General features: G+C 49.1%; 1 protein-coding gene across 1 annotated transcript; it reads right to left on the reverse strand.

Annotated features, from left to right (window-relative positions):
* Window positions 1-1,121: 1,121 nt before the first annotated feature.
* On the reverse strand, window positions 1,122-18,750 carry LOC140532074 (SUN domain-containing protein 2-like). The gene is made up of 17 exons (XM_072650622.1): window positions 18,620-18,750; window positions 17,743-17,942; window positions 17,052-17,186; window positions 16,707-16,802; window positions 16,343-16,436; window positions 14,781-14,877; window positions 14,041-14,136; window positions 5,375-5,626; window positions 5,143-5,220; window positions 4,375-4,418; window positions 3,858-4,023; window positions 3,322-3,543; window positions 3,056-3,140; window positions 2,731-2,846; window positions 2,412-2,579; window positions 1,479-1,571; window positions 1,122-1,235 (listed from the first exon to the last, which is right to left on the reverse strand). Exons 1-17 carry the CDS (start codon window positions 18,748-18,750, stop codon window positions 1,122-1,124), a joined length of 2,187 nt encoding a protein of 728 aa, XP_072506723.1.
* Between the last annotated feature and the right edge of the window lie 1,760 nt (window positions 18,751-20,510).

Genomic DNA, 20,510 nt, shown 5'->3' on the forward strand with positions numbered 1-20,510 from the left:
CCCATCTGTAGGTTCCTATGCAGGGCTGCTCAGACGCCAGCTTCCTGGTAAGCGAACAGAAGCAGAGGGAGCAAACTGGGTTGAGGGCCAGCTAGGGTCAGCCTGCCACTGTCTGCTGGTGACCCCCAAAGCCTGCAGATGAGTGAGTGCCCCTGCTTGCTTCAGGGACCAGTGGCCAGCCCTGTGGTGTGAAGGCCTGCCTTCCCTCCTACAGTAAAAGGCAGGAAGGATGGCAATGTCACTGTGAGGATCCGTGCCTGACAGCCTGCCCCCCACCCCAAGCTGGAGCTGGAGTGAATATCACCCTGGGCCCCAGGGGGAGGAAGCCAGAAATGAAGCCCGTAGCTTTTCTGTCTGATAACAAAGAACAAAGAGATCTATGTATAAATATAAATATATATCTATATACATAATACAATGGGCCCGCAGGGCCAAAGAATTTGCCCTTCCCCTCCCATCCCAGCCTTAACTCCAAAAAACTAACCCCAACTCTATCCCAATAAACTTAACACCAGGGAATTGTGGCCAGTCCCAGATACTTCAGATTTCAAAGACTGCCCCCATCATGCCCCATGGTAAAGAGAACTATGCATGCTACCATGGACGGGAGCTTTAGCCACCTGCTGGGGCATGCCCAAGACAGACTGTCTACCAGTCTGCCCTTTGGAACTGCCCAAGTTGTCATGCCCTCAATAAACCAAGTTCTTTGACCTAGACTCTTGGGCAAGGTAAGCTAAGGTGGCCTAAGCTGTGGTTCTGAGTGCTGCTGAGCATAATAAGGCCCTCATGATGTCTTGACTCACACCTTCAAGATATCATACATAGCTGTGTATACACCTCCTGAGGGCAGGCAGGGCCTGGTAGGGAGCTGGGCCACCTGACCCTCAAGAGGATGGGGAGTGAAACAAATAGCTGAGCTGGTGATCTCCTCTCCATCAGAGAGGGCAGGGTGGGGCCAAACTGCTCCATGGTGGTAGGCTCCCACCTTGTATCTCTCCCAGAAGCCACAGTGGCCATAAGGGATGAAGTGTGGGAGAGGGCGAGAAAGTGGGATGAAGTGCTTGCTGGGGGAGGGGAGGGGCTGAAGGGGGAAAGAGAGGAAAGGCCCTGGGGGGGAGAGGCTAATTGGCAGGCTTCCCATGGACCCGGAAGTGGTAAATGCAGGTGTACTCAGGGTGACCCCAGTTGCTTAAGATCCGAAGTTCGACCACCTGGTATGGGGCTGTGTCATTGCCCTGTGGGAAGAGGAGACTGGGGTCAGGAAGGCTCGTGATCCCTTGGTGGACATCCTGACCCCAGAGCCCGTCCCCCCCAGGCCTTCTTCAGTGGCTGAATGTTATCCCTCAGGTTGCTATCAGAACCATGGGGTCCTGGCTCAAACTGCAGCTCCTAGCAAAGCCACAGCATCCCCATGGCTGGTGAACTAGCCTTCAAGAGCACCAGCCTCCCTGGGACACTGTGGGGCCAGCCCTCCATACCTGAAAGTGGAAGGTCTGAATGGACTCCCCAGCATTATCATAGGTAAAGTGCCCGAGGGCCACCCCTTCCGACTGTGAATCTTCATTTAGCCCCTACAGAGAAGGAAAAGCAAAGGGAAGGGATGGATGGATGGATGGATGGATGGATGGATGGATGGATGGATGGGAGGGGGTTAGAGGAAAGGTCATGCTGTTAGGATATGAATCCAGATCTATCCAGGGAGGCAAAGGAAGGGGAGGTTGTGGAGGAGGAGGTGGAAGAGGAGGAGGAAGGGGGTGTAGGGGGGGATACATTGGGGAGAGTAAAGGGGAGAAAGCAAAAGCCACCATGATGTTTCCTTCTTTGGTCCCCTCACCTTCCAGCATCTCTCACTAACTCAGTAGACAGATCCTTTTCCCTCCAAGCCCCTGGCCTCCTTCTCTGCCTCTTCCCCTAAGCTGCTGAATGGCTTTGGGACACACAATTTAATTGTAGGTGCCTCAGTTTCTTCATCTATCAGGATTTAGGTCCTGAAGCATCCTGTTCCCCTACACGTTTCTTCTTCTCCTCTGGCTCCACTTTTTTCACCCACATCCTCCTTATGAGGACATTCCAACTCTGCCCTAAGGAGGTGACTGTAGGGAATGGTGCTCATCATCCCCACTCAGCTCCCCCATGGGACACCTGGCCATGGAGGCACCCATGTATAAAGGAGTTGTATAAAAGGACCCTGAGACAGCATTGAAATCTTGACTGCTGTCAGCTGTCCTCTTCTGGCTTCTCTCTAAGAAGAGGGGGAGCAGGGAAAGGGCTGGTTGTGGAGTCCAGAGACCAGCCTCAATATCCCAGCTGTAAAATGGGCACATCCTTCCATTCCTCACCTCACAATGCTGCTGTTAAGAAATGGCTGTCAGGCATACTGGAATGGAGAGCTGCAAGGCTCAGATACTCACCAAGATGACAAAATCCTTGGGGGCGCTAGGGATGTTGCTGATGGGAGACAGGGCTTTGGGTACATGCTCCAAGGTGACAGCACTGAGGTGGATGCGGGCAGATAATCGAACCACAGCAAAGCCCTGGGGGCCCCGGAATGCCCAGCAGTTGCCAGGGTAAACATCTGGCTGTGGGCAGAAGACAAGTCAGGTGACAAGTCAGGTGGGCAGCCAATGGAATAGATTTCCATTGTGTAATCCTCCCACCTTGAGAGCCCAGCCCCCACAGAAGGTGGGAGATGGCAGAGAGCCAAGCTGGGGGCCCTTTGTTCTGTCATACCTGGAGGATGGCTCTTGGGGACTGGAAATAGTACCACAAGGGGATGCCAAACAGACTGAGAAGGGCCGTCTTGGTATCATAGGTCTCTGAGCAGCGGCTACTGATGATGCTGGCCCCTGAAAGAACAAGAGGGAGAGAAGTGAGGTGGGGGCAGCTGAGGGCTGGCAGGACACAGAGGTAGTCCTGAAGATGAGGGGTCACTGCCAGGACATCAGCCCTTCAACTGCCCCGTCCCATAAGGAGCATCATGAGTTTTTAATTCCTGCTGTCCCTTAATGGGCAACCATCATGTCCCCAGCCCTCTGGCTTTCTACAGGCTACCTACCTGAGGACTCCAGGGCATAATCCACTAGCCCAATGCGGTCTTCACTGTATCTCTTCAGGGCCTCATTCACAATCTGGTGCACATCCTAAAAGACAGGCATGGATGGACTCATGGGCCTAGCTGCCTGCAGAACTGGCCCAGCCCTTTCACCAGAGGGCCACGTGTGCTACCTGCTCTGCCAGGGCTTCCCCTTCCTTCCCTGGAGGCTCCTCTCAGGGCAAACCCATGACCTCCGACAGGCAGACAGGGAATGGGGCAGGCCTCACCTCCTCTGTGACCCCAGTCACTCCTTCCTTGTGAAGGGTCAGCCTCAGGCTGGCAGCAGCTTCACTGGCAGATTTGACCTGCCCTTCTGCCACCTGAGTGAGGATTCTGTGCTCCAGGTCCCGAAGTTGGGCCTGTACCTCCTCCAGCTGAAGAAGCCCAGCCTTAGCGCCCTTGTCTCGAAGAAGGTACTGACTGATCCAGGCTGGGAACTGAGACTCCACCTAGAAACCACCAGAGACCATCCACAAAACAGTAGAGGTAAGGAAGAAAGAGGGCCGGGACAGGGGACCTGGGGAGGGGGTGTCTAGAAAGACTCTGAGAGCTCAGAGCCTATGCATGTCTTCCTGGTGCCAGGGAAGGGACGGTTGTGAACCAAGTGACTGGCATTTTTCCACTGCTTTCAGGTCTACCAAAAAAGATCTCATTGGACCCCAGTGGACACCTTAGAGGGTTGGGTCTCCCTGGGCAGATGCTCAGGCAGCCCACCTTGGAGAGAGGGGCACATGTGGTCTAAGTGGTGGACTGGAGGACTCACATCACTGCGCAGGGCTGCCATCTTCTGTGGCCAAAGGTCTACTTCCTCTGCCGCTGCAGCCTGTCTCTGGCTCAGGGCTGCCAGTTCCTGTCTCAGGCCAGCCAGCTGGGCCTCCAGTGGACCCATAGCCTTTAATATGTTTTCCTGGAGGGCTTCTTGGGCCAAACTAGACAGTGACAAAAGGAAAAGGGAAGGGCAGCCACTGGCTAGTGACACAGGATAGAGTCAAGCAGAACCACTATCAAAGGGAAAGAACAGAACCAGAGATCTGGGTGCAAGTCTTCCCTGACATTTACTCCCTGTGTGACCCTGGGCAAGTCATTTCCCTCCCAGGCCTCAGGACCCTCATCTGCTCTCTGAGGTCCTTACCAGCTGGGATTAATCCTATGGACATGCTAACCCAAGTATTCTGGCTCTACTGACACCCCCCCCGAGAATCTCAGTGGTGCTTTCTCTGGTCTAGTTTTCTAGCCTTCCTTCCCTCCTCTTCTCTTTGCCAGTTAGTTTGGGGCCTTACCTCTGCCATTCAGATTTTAGCTGGAGCACCCAGCTTTCCAGCTCCTGTAAGGAAGATGATGGCACAATGAGACTGATGAAAACACCAAACCACACTCTGGGGACTCATTGTCTCCTCTGGGTGGACCCTCTGTCTGCTAAGGAGGATCTGAGTCTCTGCAAACTGTTGGGCTCCAGAAATCTTGACCTTGAGTTTGGGCTAGACCTTTCAAAGACTGGACTCCTCTCTTATCATCCCACCAAGAGGAGGCATCTGACAGAGACCCCAACTCAGCTGAGATTAGGCATGAACCACTTTCCCTAGAGAGGTGAGGTCACTTCTCAGTCCCTGAAAAGAGTTTCAAACTCAGCTGTTGAGTTACAGTCTTCTCATTGACAATCTTATCCCTCCCTAGTCTTCATGCATGGATGTGCTCAGTACAGGAAAGGGGTTCCAGAAAGGAGCTACAGGAGGAGGCTTAGGTTGCTTTAGATCAGTAAGCTCTCTGCTTATCCTTCGGACAAGGGGATCCAGAGTCCTCAGACAGGAGCTCTCAGGGACAATGAGTCAATCGAATATGCTCCCATACAAGTATGGAATCTGGCCAGAAACCTGTAAGCAAGTGTTAGGTCTACTGACAGCAGCACCAACATTTCCAGCTACAAGTGACCTCCCCCAAGACGTCTCTGCCCCCTCTCCACCCCTCCGCCCCACTCCCCCCGCGACCCCCCCCCCCGCCCTCCATCCCCTGTGTCTCTGCCTCCAGAAGCGTCAGAGCTTCTGGATTACCTGGGATGCCTGAGAAATCTTCTTTAGAACATTATCCAAATCTTGCCGATGTTCTGCCCTGAGGGTGGTGAGTGCTTCCTGGAGACCACAAAAAAGGAGACAGGCGTTCAACAAGACCCAGAGAACTTGGCAGGTCCTGCCAAGCCCAGAGTGCTGCCTCACCTCAAGACCTCTATGCCTTCCACTAGCTGGGCTTGCCGACCTGGTCTTCTTAGCAGAGCGTTCTCCTCACCTGGATGTGGGCAGTGGTGTCCCTACGGAAGTCCTTCTTCAGGGTGGGTTCCCATTGGCTCATCAGGCCCTCCAGGAGAGTTGAAATATCCTCGTGGCTCAGGCTTTTTCCACCTCCATTCCCACTGGCCCCCTGCAGCTCCAGCAACTCCAGCCTGATGGCCTCCTTCTGCCAACGTGCAGAGTATTCAGAAGCCAGAGTTTCCAGCCGCCTTTCTAGGGCATGAACCTTGGACAGGACATGCTGTTCAGCCTTGGGAACAAGGAGGAAAACACACAAAGATGAAAAGTCTCTTAGGAGGAGGAACAAGGAGCACTGGGCATTTGTTAAGCACCACTGTGTGCCCGAGGTGGGGCTGAGTGCTGAGAACACAAGGACCAAGAAGGAAACCTTTCTTGTGTACGAAGAACTTCCATTTGAATGGAGGAGACAAGGACATTAAAAGCCACCAGGTCGTTTAACTGCTGTCGGCAGATTTCTTCATTTCACACTTACGCTATTTACAAAAACGTAAGCATTGTTGGTCTCCGCCTGAGAATGGAAGTTCCTGGTCAATGGGAATGGTTTCATTTTGTGTACCTGTGTCCCCTAGGCCGGGACCCGGCACTGAGGAAGTGCTTAATAAATACATGTGGGTTGACAGGCTGACTGGAAGAAAGAGCACCAGAATGAATTCTCAGCATGGGGGCAGCCATTTGGGTAGGGTCACCGAGTGTGAAAGGAGTACAGAAGACCAATGAGGCTAAGGCTGGAAAGACAGGGTGGGGCTGTTTTCCTCTGGGGGGCAAAGGGGAGGCCCTGCCATTGACTGAGGAGGGAAGTCACTTGGTCTGCTCTGTTCTTAAGGAAAGTTCCTTTGAGAGCAGAGTGCAGAACAGACTGGAGGCAGGGAGGCCACTCAGGACACTGCTGCAGTGAGCCAGGAGAGTGATGAGGGAGGGCCAGGGTCACCAGGGTCGAAATGTCGAAGAAGCTGAGAGAGCTCAGGGCAAAAAGCCAGGTCAGAGACCTCCCCAAGAGGTACAAAGGAGGCTAAGCATGCAGAAGGTCCCCTCCCCACCAACCACACAGCACAGGGGCAGAACCAAGAGAACAGAGGGAGGGTGGGCATTTTTGATGAGCCCAGCCCACCTCCTCTCTAACCATCTAGATAATGTGCCAGACCACATTCTCATGAGGAAAGCCAAGAAAACATCCCTGTGCGTCATTTCTCCAGCCCAGGGAAGCTTAAGAAATAAGAGAGCTGTGGACACTGAGGTGGGGGCTGGCCAGGAGCCCAACATAATGGCAGCCAGGACAGTGGGAAGCATTTCATTGCCCAAGGATGGTAAAAGGGCTAGAACTGAATCCCTGAGCAGGAGCAGATCCCAGGCTATCCTGGGAGCATGAAGGGGGCCAAATGACTCTTCTAGGCTACAGACGTAGGGCTGAGAGGAGCAGTTATGAGTGAGCGAGGCCCTAGCTGAGCACTGATCAAGAAAGGGGTTCTGCAAAGAGGTTCTGGACCTGAGCCCCAGAGCACAGCTGGGGACTCAATGTTCACTTTTAGTCCTTCAGTGGGATACCTCGGGTAGGAGACCCAGACGCAAGAAGAGTCAATAAGTTCGGTCCCTCTGAACCTGCAGAACCTCAAAGTGTGCTAACAATGACTGAGTCCAATAACATTCTACAGAAACTCCAGCACCCGCAAGCCAGAAGACCTAAACCTGAGTCAGGAACTTGCACAACTCAGACAAGAATAGCAGTGAACAGATATCACCACTATGGAAGCACTGAAAGTTTGCGGACTGAACTAAGAAAGCCCAGAGGTGAGCTGAGCCCAATGCCAACATCAAGTTCATAGTCAAGAAATAGGCTGGAAGAATGAGTAAACAAAACTGAACCTGACCACAAAGGGCTACTATGGCTCAAGACAGAAAGACAGAAGAAGCCAATGACTTGAAGATATCTTTAAGCAAATCCTCCAAGAAAAAGGGTAGATTGGATAAGAGTTGAACAAGAATTCCTAGAAGAGTTAAAGAATGAGATAAAAATGAACAAAAAGTGATTTTAAGAGTGGAAGAGGAAAAATTTTTAAAAAGCGGTACAAGAAAGATATGAGAAAAGAATGAATAATTAGTAAAAGAGGCACAAAAATACTGAATTCCTTAAAAATTAGAACTGAGCAAATAGAAGCTAATAACTCTAGGAGACAACAACAAAAAATAAAATCAATTCAAGAGAAAATGTATAGGATCTCATACAAAACTCCAATGACCTAGAAATGGATTGAGGAGAGAGAATTGGAGAGTCATTTGTCTATCCAAAAGCCAGGAACAAAAAAGGAGCTCAACATAATATTTTAAGATATTACAAAGGAAAATGCCCAGATGTGTTAGAATCAGAGGGCAAAGTAGAACTTGAAACCACAAATCATTTCCTGAAAGAAACCCCTACATGAAAACTCCCAGCAACTGTTCTAAATCCAGAACTGCCAGGTCAAGGAGAAAATTCTGCAAATAGCCAGAGAGAAATAATCCAGTACTGTCAGGACACATGAGATTTAGAAGCTTCCACATTAAAGGAGTACAGGGCTTGGGATATCATATTCTGGAGTGGAAAAGATCTAGGATTAGAGCCCACAATAAGATTAAACTACCCAGCAAAACTGTGTATCGTCCTACAGGGGAATAAGGACCCTTCCTGAAATAGAGAACTTTCAAGCATTCCTGATGAAAAGACCAGAACAGAATAGAAAATTTGACATTCAAACACAGAACTCAGGAGAAGAATAATAAGGTGAACATGAGTGAGAAATCACAAGTCACTAAAAAAGGGCAAATTGTTTAGATCCCTTGTGTGGCAAGATGATACATGTAACCACTTCAGAATTTTATGATCACCACGGGTCCTAGAAGCAGTCTAAATAGATAGCGACCTGAATGACTGTATTATGTTGTGAGGATCTCAAAAGAATGGAAGGGTGGAGAAGAGAAATGCACTGGAAGGTTGTGGGGAAGGAGAGAAAGAATGGGGAAAGTTATCTCATAAATGGGGTGCACTAGAAAGAGTTTATACAATGGGAGGGACAGAAGAGGGGAACAGGCAACACGAACCTTATTCTCATCTGAACTGGTTGAAAGAGGGAAGAATACACATACACACACAATGAGATGGAGAGATTCATTTTACGCAAGGAGAAGTAGGAGGAAAAGCGTCTAAGAGAAAGGTGAGGGGGAGGGAAGAATGACGGGATAGATTAAGGGAGGCAAAGGTCAGAAACAAAAGACTACTGAAGAAGGGACAGAGTAAAAAACAAAAGGATGAGTGTAAAAGAATAGCATGGAAAAAAATATACATTTAATGAACACAACTGTGAATGGGAATGGGATGAACTCACTCATAAAATGGAAGAATACAGTTGAATGGATTAGAAACCAGAATCCAACAATATGTTATTTACAAGAAATATGCTTGAAACAGAAAGATACACAAATAGAGGAGTTGGAGAAAAAGAATGGATCTTACAGAATGGATCCTAAAGAATGGATGAGTCAAAGAACAAATCATAGAAATGGTTAACAATTTCATGGTGACAATGACATAACTAAATTTTGGGGATGCAGTCAATGCAGGACTTAGAGGGAAATGTATATTTTCAAATGCTTACATCAATCAAAGAGACAAAGAAACAGATTAAAGAATTAGACATGCAACTAAAATATTTAGAAAACCAACAGATTAATCCCTTCCCAATTAAACACCAAAATTAAAATCTTGAATCGATAGAAAGATGAACGAAATTGAAAGAACAAAACCCCAATGAACTAATAAATAAAACTATAAGCTTTGAGAAAAACAATTAAATAGATAAATCCTTGGCTAATTTAATTTTTACAAAAGAAAACCAAATTATTACATCAGAAAATGAAAACAGTGAATTTACAATCTATGAAGAGAAAATAAAAGTAATTACTAGGAGCTTTGTTGCCCAACTACATGCCAATAATAAAAATGAAAATCTAAATGAAATGAATTTTTCAAATATAAATAGTCCTGTTTAACAGAGCCCTTAAATAACCCCATCTTAGAAAAAGGAACGAAACAAGCTATAAATGATCTCTCTAAGAAAAAACCCCAGGACTAAATCAAATTTTTCCAAATGATTAAAAAGTAATCAATTCCAACACTAAATAAACGATTTGAAAAACAGGTAAAGATAGAATCTTATCAAATTCTTTCTATGACAAAAATATAATCTTGATACCCAAACCAAGGAGAGTCACGTCTCCCCAAGAAAGGGAACTATAGATCAATTTCCTTAATGAATATTGATGAAAAATATTAAATGCTAAGAAAGGAGATTACAGGAATATATCACAAAGATATATTGTGACACTGTGACCAAGCTGGATTGATACCAAGAAGTTGGGCCTGGGTCAATTATTAGGAAAACTATAAATGTAACTGATTATATCAATAACATAAACAACAAATTTATATGATTTCAACAGGTGCAGACAAAGCTTTTGACAAAATGCCTCATCCCTGTTGAAAAACACTAGAAAGCTCAGGAATAAATGGAGTCTTCTTTAAAATAAGTATTATCTAACTAAAACCAAGAGCAAGCATGATATGTAATGGGGATAAGCCTTCCCAGTAAGATCACGGTAAAGGAAGAAAGTCCATTGCCAACCATTGCTATTCAGTGTTGTACCAGTTACAGCAACTGCTAGATATAGCAATAAGGCAGAAAAGAAACTGAAGGGAAAAAACTGCAATGAGGAACCAAAACTATCTCTTTTGGTAGATGATACAATGGTTTACCAAGAGAACCCTAGAGAGTCATCTAAAAAACCAGTTTAAAACAAAACCAGTTCAAACAATTACTTAAAGAAAGTTGGAAGCCCATCAAAACCATCAGCATTTCTATATATTAATCAAGAAAATCCAGCAGGAAGAGATAGAAAGAGAAATTCCATTGAAAATAACTGTATACAATTGTATACTGTATACAACCTGAGAGTTTGCCTGCCAAGACACACACAGGAACTATATGAACACAATTACAAAACATTCTTCATACGTAGAGATCTCAACATTTGGAGATGTACTCACTCCTCGTGGGTAGGTCAAGCCAGTAGCATAAAAATGATAAAACTACCTAAATTAACTTATTCAGTGCCATACCAACTGAACCACTAAGAAAGTTCTTTGGTAGCAAAGAACTCATTGACAGAGGAGTGGCTTATGGATACAAGGAAATATGACTATGCTGTACGAAGCCACAACTCTGCTTAATTAGAAGACTTACATGAACTGGGGAAAAGTGGAATAAATGAATGAGGAGAACAAGAAAACAAGCACCACAGACAACCATGGAAATGGAAAGAACAGACATGACCCATGAGGATCTTCTTCCCTTCCCGTCCTGGCTAGGGTGGGAAATACTGGCAGGGAACCTGCATCTAATGCTGGGCTCGCCTGCTGTGTTCTGCTGAACTTTTCTTCCCCTTTTTGGTTTATTCTTTTGCTTAAGGGCTGGCTCTGTGGGAGGGCAAAATGGGAAGGATACACTGAGCAAGGTGGGTCACATGAAAGCAAAAGCTAGAGACAAGTCTTCAAAGTCAGTGGGATGTGTGCGTTTGTGTGTGTGTGTGTGTGTGTGTGTGTGTAAAGATGTACCTAATTCAAAATGATTTTCACTAGTAGATCACACAAACTTTACAGGGTTTTTCCAAATTCCCTGCTTCTCTTTCTGAGAAGACACACTGGGAAAGGTAGGTTAAGTAAAAACCAATGATATCAAGAAAACTTTTGGAAACACACAACACGATGAGGAGACATGAAAATGGTTTTCAGACTTTGTGGACATGGACAGGGTTAGAGTTGCTTTGCTTGTCCTGGCAAGGTAGAAGTTGTGGCACATTTCAGAGGCAGGAACAGCTTCCTAACAAGGTGAGTCACTGAGAGGGGAAGGAGCTGCCTCAAGAATTTGGGGGCCTCCACTCTCAGGACTGAGCTGAAGAGGGAGGCTGAGGGCCCTTCCTGATGTTTGCCGTTTCACGGGGCCACTGTTTGTATCCTTTAGTCACCACCCTCTTCTTCTCTTGCGCCAGTGGCCTATTTTCAGATCCAGTGTTGCCTTTGGTTTCTTTGCTTGCCAAGAGCCGCTGGTCTCTGAGGGAGGCAGCCTCTAGGATTGCTGGCCTTCTCACTGGAATGTGATGTTTTGGGGCAGCAGTCAAACATCCTTAGGAAACGATGCTATGAGTCAGTGTTCCTTTTGCCGTGCCTGAGTGGTTGACACATCTGAAGAGGAAGGACTGGAGCTGTTGGAGCTGTACGGTATGTTTTTTCCCCTTTTGTCCCCCTTTCTTCTAACTTGCTGGATTTTGACCTTTGTGGGGCCCAGTCACTGATCTGGTCCTTGATGCTGAAATGATTCGTGTAACCAGCATTTCTCATTCCGTGAAGATGGTCCTTTGGTTTCGTTGTGACATCTTTTGGTGCTGATCATGTATCCTGTGCCTGGGGACTTTCTTACTGACAAATAATAGTTGTGTCTTCTTCCCTTGCACGTTGTTTTGTGGGCTTAGTACAATGACAGCCAACAAACACTGATACACTCCCACTAAGTGTAACAGGCTATGCCGAGTGTTGGGGTCACAAGGACAAAATGATCTTCTCAGCTTCCTCCTGGACTTCCTTTGCCCTCTGTTGCCTTATGCTCATTTGGAATAGCAACTATGGGGTTTTTTAGTTGCCTTTAAAAATGTGATGAAATCTAATCCTTGAGGCTGATTTGCCTCCTCCAAATTCTTCTGCCTGTGAGTGATCATTCCACTGATTGTTTTCCCCCCCACATCTGAAAAAAAAACTCCTTGCAGCTGACATGAGAAGTCAGACAAATCAAATTCTGACACTGGCTGTGTCCAAAATCGTGGACCTCATTGTGCATCTGACATCCAGCACCTCATCTGTTGCTGTTTCTAGAGCCATGTCCTTTATCCCACCACTCCATGTCACCCCTCAGATTACACTGGAATAATGTCAACCACTTAGACTGTGGTTGGACTGTGTGAGGACTGAGGGAGACCAAGTACTCTTTGTCCTTCTCTGAGGTCCCCTGACCTCTGTCCACAAACAGAAGGTGGCTGCAGAAGGCAAAGGTTGTTTGGTCTTTTTATCTGCTTCCCAAGTCATCATGACTCCCCAAATCCAATCACCTGGTGGCCAAGCTTCTGGTGGGCAGACACCAGGATCTGCACACAGCCTTCAAGTCTTCCCAGCTTGATCAACTCTGATAGTCTGGGCTCTGCTACCAATTTCTGGAGACCCCCCCCTCCAGAATCACTTCACTGTGTGACAAGGTGTTAGGGAAGGCCTTTTGGGGGAGGCAACTATGATTTCAGTTGAAGGCAGCGGGGGAACGCGGGAGGCTGAGTCTTGAGAGGTTGGCATTGAACTGCCCCAGGTCCCAAAGCTAGCAAGTGGCAAAGCTCAAACTTGAGCCCAGGTTTTCTGACCCTGGCTCCCCAGGGATCTGCATATCCAAGGTGAGAGAGTCTCCTAATGCTGCTTGTGAGTGGCCCTGGGGCAAAGATTGATGAGTTTGGAGATGGAAATCCATGGATAAATCGAGGTTACTAAATGAAGGCTTCATTATAGCCTGGATTTATATTCTCATCTCTTGCCCCACAGCACAGACCATTAAGAAGAGACTGTCACCACTGAGATGAATGACCTATCTTCTGCATGACACACACTTGGCACCCAAACAGCAAAGACAAAGAAATGGAAACTACTGGCTTGCCCCCGAACTGGGCAAGAGCTGAATAAATTATGGTGTAAGGATTGAATACAACCGTGCTCTAAGAAACAATGAAATAGGTGGTATTGAGAGAAACCTGAGAAGACTTTGTATGAACTGGTGCAGAGCAGAGTGAGAAGAACCACAAAGAAGCAACTTTGAAAGACTTTAGAACTCTGATCGATGCAGTGACCAAGTACTTTTCTGGAAAATGACCCAACTTCTGACAGAGAGATGGTCTCAGGAGGCAGAAGGAGACATAGATCTTTTAGACATGGCCAAAAAGGGACTGGTTTGCTTAACTCTGCACATTTGTTACAAGTGGTTTGCTTTTCATTTTTCTGAATGGGTGGGAGAGGGAGAAGGGAAATAAAACAGACTTTTGTTCATTACAAAATGGAAACAAAAGCAGCTTCCTCTGGCTAATCCTGCTTCCCCCTCCTCTGATGCCTCATAGTGCTGCAGAGCTGTTTCAAAGACAGCGCTAGGAGAGGACACCACCTGGAAGATCCTGCCAGGCCAGAACTGTCTTCAAAGATGGTATGGTAATAGTCTGTATGGCTGCCATAGAAGAAACAGCATAGCCAACTCCCTCTACTGCTTCACTCCCATCTGTCCTGGTAGATCTCCATTGTACCTAGTTGTTTCCTCATGACTCGGGGACTCCTTCAGGGCAGGGACTGTGGGCTTGTTTGGGTTTGAATTCTTTCTTTGAATTCCCATCCCTTAGCACAGTGCCTGACACACAGTAGGCCACACTTAAGAAATGGTAGTGGACTGAGTGATTCTGGGGTTGATTGGAACAGACTTGGTTGTGAGCAGACTGTCTGCCTGTCCTGCACAAAGTGTTCCTGGCACTCACCCAGGCACTCACCTGGAAATATGGGGTGGATTCTCCTGCTTCCCACACCTCCTCTCTCCTGTTGCTGCCCTTTGCTGCCCACCAGGACAGCATAGCAGGGTGGAATGTCTGTAGTCCATAGGGGTAAAAATACCAAGCACCTAGCACATGGGAGGAAAGGCTAATGAAGGCAGAGGCTGAGGCACCAGAAGGGAAACATGTCCAGGATGAGGACCTACACCTGGACTGTGTCTGGCAGTGTCACATCCACATGGGCTCAGACCCTGGCCCAAGGAAGGTGCATGCATTATGGGCCCCATGATCTGGAAGGCAAGACCCTTCAGGAAAGGCATCTCTCATGATCCTTTCAGGAGTCATTACACACTTTTGGATTATGAGAAAAATGAGGGACAAGAAGCAGCTGGGGAGAGGACATGGAGAAGTCCTGCCTCCTGGTCCCAAGCCTGGTCCACATACAGCCCTGTCTCTTCTGGAGGATCAGAGTGCTTTCAGGAGATGCCAGCTGAATAGAGGTCCTGGTAACTGACAGCTTGTGGTGTCACCATTCCCAAGCTGGGCTTCATCTCATAGTAGGGGGTAAGTGATGTCATGGTTCCTGAACAGAGTACAGCTCTTTTGGGACCATCCAGGGAGGACCACCCTGTCCATTCTCCCCAGTGAGAAGGGGCAAAGGCCTCCAGAGCTGGCATTGGCTGTGTCCTGCCCAGCTAACCCATTCATTGTGGACTCAGCTCTTCTACCAGTTCCCCCACCCTCAAGTGCCTTGACAGTGACCACTGAGGGGGCAGATCAAACACCCATGTAAAGCCAGCACTGTCATAGTAGGCATGCAGCATGAGTCTGGGAGGCCTGCATACAGAAGATGCACAAGAAAGGCTTGTGGGATTGGATCAAGAGGAGGAGACACAGGCCGTCTATCCCATTTCAGGCACAAGAACTTTCCCATACAAGGCCTGGGTCCCTTTTCCCCTAAAGGCTAAAGGCTCCCCTTCAAAGCTCTGTCTTCCAGACTTGCGTTCAGCAGCCCTGCCCCCAAGCCCTTGTCTGTCTGGGCTGGCAGGGTGCCCTGGGGACTCAGCAAGGCTCACCGTAAGCCAGCGAAGCCAGAAGCAACAGCATCAAGAGAAGCAGAAACAACTTCTTCAGAGTTGAAAAGCTCCTGGATTTCATGGGGATGAAGGAGGAGACATTAGTGCCTGGTCTTCCCCACCAGATTCCTGTGCGACCCTCCCTGAGCTGCTGAGGAAACCAACAAAGGGTGTGCCCCCACCCTGGGACAGCTACGATGGGGAGCTCTGGGCTTTTATGGACAGCCCTCGAGGTCAAGTGGAAGGAGAAAATTTGACCTTGGTCAAATGTGTGAATGTTGTTATGAAAGGTGACAGGGCTGGTGGAAGGCATCTCCCTCCCAGGGCTCTCAGGAATGTGCTTATATGCTAGTGAATTGGGCAGGCTTCTTTTGGCTAAATCATTTCAGTGCTTGTCAAATTGGGACTTGGAAGGAGTAAGCCCTGACAAGGTTGGCTAGTCTCCCTGGGCCTAGCCTGTGGCCCCAAGAATCCAGAGCTAGATAGGGAACCTGCAGCCTGGAGATCACATGTGGCACTTGAGGTCCTCAAGGGTGGCCCTTTGACTGAATCTAGACTTCCAAGAACAAATCTCCTTAAGAAAAGGATTTGTTCTGTAAAACTTGGCCTCAGTCCAAAGGTTGCACCCCAGGACCTAGAAGGCTACATGTGGCCTGGAGAGCGCAGGTTCCCTACCCCTGCTCTAGAGGCTCCTGGACACAGCCCTGGAGGCTGCCTGGAAACCTGGACATGACCCCCCACAGAGAAACTGTAAGGATGGCCTGGCTACCCGAAGGACTGGGAAGAGACTACAACCCCTGGGAGCTCAGGACTTTCCAACTGGCCAAGGTGAAGCCACCAGAGTCAGTGGAGATGAGAGGCAGGAACTACTGAGGGGACAGCTCCTCCAAGATACTCAGGAATAGAGCAGCACCTGTGCTCATGGGGATTGGCATGTGCTGGGGAAGGGTTAACAAGCAGTTCTGAAGGGGGTGAAGGCACACACAACTTGTCCCATCTTCTTCTTCAGTCTAGATACCCAGAGGAGCCCTGACTGGTAGCTGACACTCAGGAGCAGGTTCAAGCTGGTTCCAGCTGATTCCAGCACACCCCTGACCCTGACCTGACCTTCTGTCATAAGATTCATGGCACAAAAGTCTCAAAAGCTGAACTGAGCTCAAGCGTGGTGAAGCTTTTTCAAGCATGGGTTCTTTGGTTCTGGCAGAGCCCAGGGAGGCCTCACTGACCTGGTTAAGACAAAGACGTCCAGCAGGGAGGCAGCTGTGGTCAGGCGGTAGCAGGTAGTGCCCAGCCACCAGTAGAACAGGCCAAAGAGCCAACCTGTAAAAGTCCCAGCAGAGGGGTTCAAAGGCTTCGCCCTCCTATCCCAGAGTTAGCTTGCTCCCAGCCTGCCCACTCTGCAGCTGCTCCTTGAATCTCCCAAGGCTTTCTAGCTGTGCCTGGGGATCCTGCCATAAAAGCCTGTCTCCACACACTGTCCTAGGGTTAGCACCCAGGCCTGGTGTGCCCCAGCGTAGGAATGAGGAAGCTCTTATGGGCCCACAGCAGGGACTGCCCTGGGCAGTGTGCCCACCCACTCCCAGAACCCACCTGGAAAAGTGATGGCCACCCACAAGAAAGCGCCAACTTGGGAGGCAGCATTCCTTAATGAGGATGCTGAGCCAGGCTGGTCCATAAGTGTGTGCCCTGCAGGAAAGTGAAGACATGAGGAGCCACCCAGAAGGAGACACAAGTGGGCCTCAGGCATCCCCATTACCATGCTGAGGCTTGGGCCCTCCCAACCTCCAAACCCCCACCTGGAGCCAGACTGCAGAGTTCTCTATCCTTTTATCTGAAATCTATGTTCTCCCCATCCCCCCTGGATGGGGCACCCTTCAAAGTACACGGGGCAGCGTCCAGGGGATGGAGTTCCAGTAGGCAGGAAGTGCTGCCTACCTGCAGAGTCATCCTCCGAGGAGTATCCTGAGGAAGATCCATAGATATCATAGGTGACTTTGCCCTCATTCAGTCCATTGATCTTACTCTTCTCAGCACCTCCCAGGCCTCTCCTCCTCCTCACCAAGTCCCCACCTGCACAGAGCATGGAGGTGCCTGATAAGCAGGGAGCTTCAGGCTTCCAGCAACAGCAGCTGCCAGAGGTGGAACACCTGGCAGAACTTTTCAGAATTCAGACTTCCCACCCCTTTGGGGGTCTGAACCCAGAAGACCCCCCCATGTGGTTTAGGGCAGGAATGGAGTTCTGCACAAGGGCAAAATCCGGCCCCCTTCCTATTTCTGTATGAGGTAAGAACACTTTTTATGTTTTTAAGTGTAATGGAACTTTACTGAAACATGTAAAGATGATTTTTAGCTCATTGGCTGCACAAAACCAGGTGGCCTTCTGCCTTAGGAGGCATGGTTATTGTCAGCCAGATCTGGAAAAGTGCCATCTATGGGACTGAGGGGCTTCAGGAGAATGGAAGGATCTCCCACCTGGGAGGATCCAGGGAGATGAGCCAACCTGGAGGAGTAAGGTAACTCCCAACAGACACTAGCCTCCTTAGGAATCTTTAGAAGACAGGGAGGAGCTTCCTTCCTTCTCCCCAGCCCAAGCCCTCGGGTTTGTCAAGCTCTGGCCAGAGCTCACCACGTTCACTCCAGTAGACATCGCTGTCCAGCTGATCTTGTAGGATGGAGCTTTTGTCCACCGAGGCGACCCGGGGGCCCCTGACGTAGGACTCGCTGACCACTGATTCACTGTAGTAGGTAGTGTGAGGATTGGAAGCAGGGCCCAGGTGAGGGGCTGGTGAGAGGCGTTTCACACTGCCAGATTTCCTCTTCAGAGTCCTGGGGGGCGCCAAGCATGAAGAGCAAAGGAAAGAGGGTGAAGGAGATGAAGCAGGAGAAAAACAGGGGGAGAAAGGCCTGGAGGAGGAAGAGACTTTCAAGGAGCTTCTAGGATGAAAAGAAATGATCCCCAAAGCCCTCTTCTGTTCTTATTCCTTCAACAGATGAATCCTTTATAACATTGGAACAAATCCCCAGCTCCCATGGACCAGGCAGGGCCTCTTTCCAAATGGAACCACCATGATGAGGTACAAGAGGAGCTAAAGCCACCTGAACCTGTCTCCTCCCCCACAGGTCCATCACCCCCATGGCTTCCTATGCTCTTGCTAGGCCCTGCAGCTCACCCCAGAAACCGTGGGTACTGGGCCACATGATGGTTGTTCCCTGCCCAGCTTTAAGCCTCAGTTTCTGGCCCTCTCAATGCTCAAAGTCACCCCTCCCTAGTTCCTGTTCTCAGAGAGTGAAGGCAGCAGCAGCCCAGGTTGGGGTAGAAGGGGAAGAGACGGTGCTGGGGACAGGAAATTCTCGCATTTGTGGGGAAAGAAAGCACTAGAGTGATGTTTCCACCAAAGATGGGGGCAGGAAAGAAAGGTGCACATGGAAGCTGGCCAGGCCCTTGGCTGCCCTGAGTGGTTGTGATCTGGAAGATGACCTAGGGTCGCTGTGGAGTGGCTTACCTTAAGGGGCTGTCCTTGAAGGCAGTGTGCTGACCAGCCACCAGGGAACTTCCTCCACTGCTGCTGCTGCTGCTGCCTCCATCATCATCAACATGGTAACGATGGCTCAGGCGCTGACTGCGTCGAGACATCATCAAAATCTCACTCTAGAAGTGCTAGAAATTCCTGGAAGAAGCAAAAAGTAATGAGAAGCTGTGCTTACTGACTGACTAGGTGTGATTTTCTGGGACCCCCTGAGAAGAGCCTGATGGGGGAGACGTTGAAGGGGAGGGATGGATTCCTCCAAAAGGAAAGCTGGCTGCACTGGGACAGAGAGGCGCTTTCCTAAAGAGTTTCTGAAGTGTCTCCCAGACGCTGAGGGTGGCTGCTCACCAGGGCCAAGCCTGCCAGCTTTGTGCCTGAGCTGGCCGTGACATCTTCTTGCAGGTGGCTTCCCTGGTGAAGCGCTGCCCCCACTCTCTCTCCAGCCTCCATTTGGAATGTCTCCCTTGGTGTCTTTACTGAATCTGGGGTTTTGACACTTGCCTTGGGATTGTTCTCAGGTCGCTTCGCACACACACAATTTCCTTCTCGCCATAGTTGTTAACTCTGAGGGAAAGGCCTGCTTTCCCTTCCATGTCTTTGTTTCCCCTCATCCCCAACAGCACCCAGTTCTGTGATCATTCTGGAGGGTGGATGGGGTCCAAGCTAACCATCAGATACTAACCCCACCCCTTAGGTCATGTGTTTCTTTAGTAAGAGCCCTCAATGGACAACTGGATTATTGAACTCATTTTACAAATGAGTAAACAGACAAGTGGTAAATTCTCCAGGGGTCCCCATACCACCAGGAAGAGCCTCCAAGCAGGCCCTGGGCCTTCCTGTCCCCCAGCTCCCTCAGCTCCAACCTCACTGCCTCCTCAGGGATTTCTGAATTGTCAAGGATTGCACAAGCAAAGTTTCAGTGACAGAGGGCTGATACAAAAGGGAGGCTGTCCCAGCCTTAGGAGACATGGATGTCATGAACATGAATTAGACCACCCCTAACTCAGATTACAGATGAGACCAGGTTGTAGGGGATCTCAGCTTGGTTTCCTAGTCTATCCATGCTATAAAACCATCTCTAATATACCCAACCTTGATTTTGGAGGGCCTGTGACCTTTGCCAGAAGCTGTATTCTGGGGGTTACTGCTTTCATTTCCAAGATGCTTGCTTGGGTCGTGGGACAGAGACCCCAATGGATGTCTCTGCCAGTTGGGAGAACAAGAAGGCCTGGTTTGGCTAGCAGGGAGAGTTCCTACTAGACTTGTCCTAAAAAGCAAGAAACCACATGTCTCCCTGGCTAAGGAAGCCCATTTGGTCGACCCGTGAGCTTCTCTGAAGATGGGGTGCCCACTTGGCAAGGACAGGAAGAGGGAAATCGGCAGCAGCCAAGGCAGACAGCTGGCCTGATGTCCCTTGCTAGCTTCCACCCCCACATGGTAATCAAGTCTGCCCCACTGGAGTCTTTGAATGCCCACCCACTCGGGCATCAGCATCAGCTCTCACCCTCCCTCCCCCATGCTTGGGTGGAGTCTTTGCCCGAGGCCTCAAACAAAGCAGTACAGCTAGTAGTCAGGCTGTTGTGGATACAAACCTAACCACATCCCAGGGGAGGCCTGAAAAGGCTGTATGGGCACCCCCCAAATTGCCAAGGAAAGCCCCCGGTCTGCCAGGTAGCCTTATCTTCAGCATTCCAGTATCATAAAGACAGAGAATCTAAGCTCTTGACTATTCTGAATTCTACAGTCAAAGGGAAAAGCCAACCCTACCCTCTGTCATCATAATCTAATCCCTGCTCTGCCCTCCCCCCCTCAAAAAACCCCCATGTTTTGAACAGCACAAGGCATGGTTGCAGGCCCAGTAAAGGCA

Source organism: Notamacropus eugenii, chromosome 3 (assembly GCF_028372415.1).
Source record: "Notamacropus eugenii isolate mMacEug1 chromosome 3, mMacEug1.pri_v2, whole genome shotgun sequence".
Taxonomy (NCBI): Eukaryota; Metazoa; Chordata; class Mammalia; order Diprotodontia; family Macropodidae; genus Notamacropus; species Notamacropus eugenii.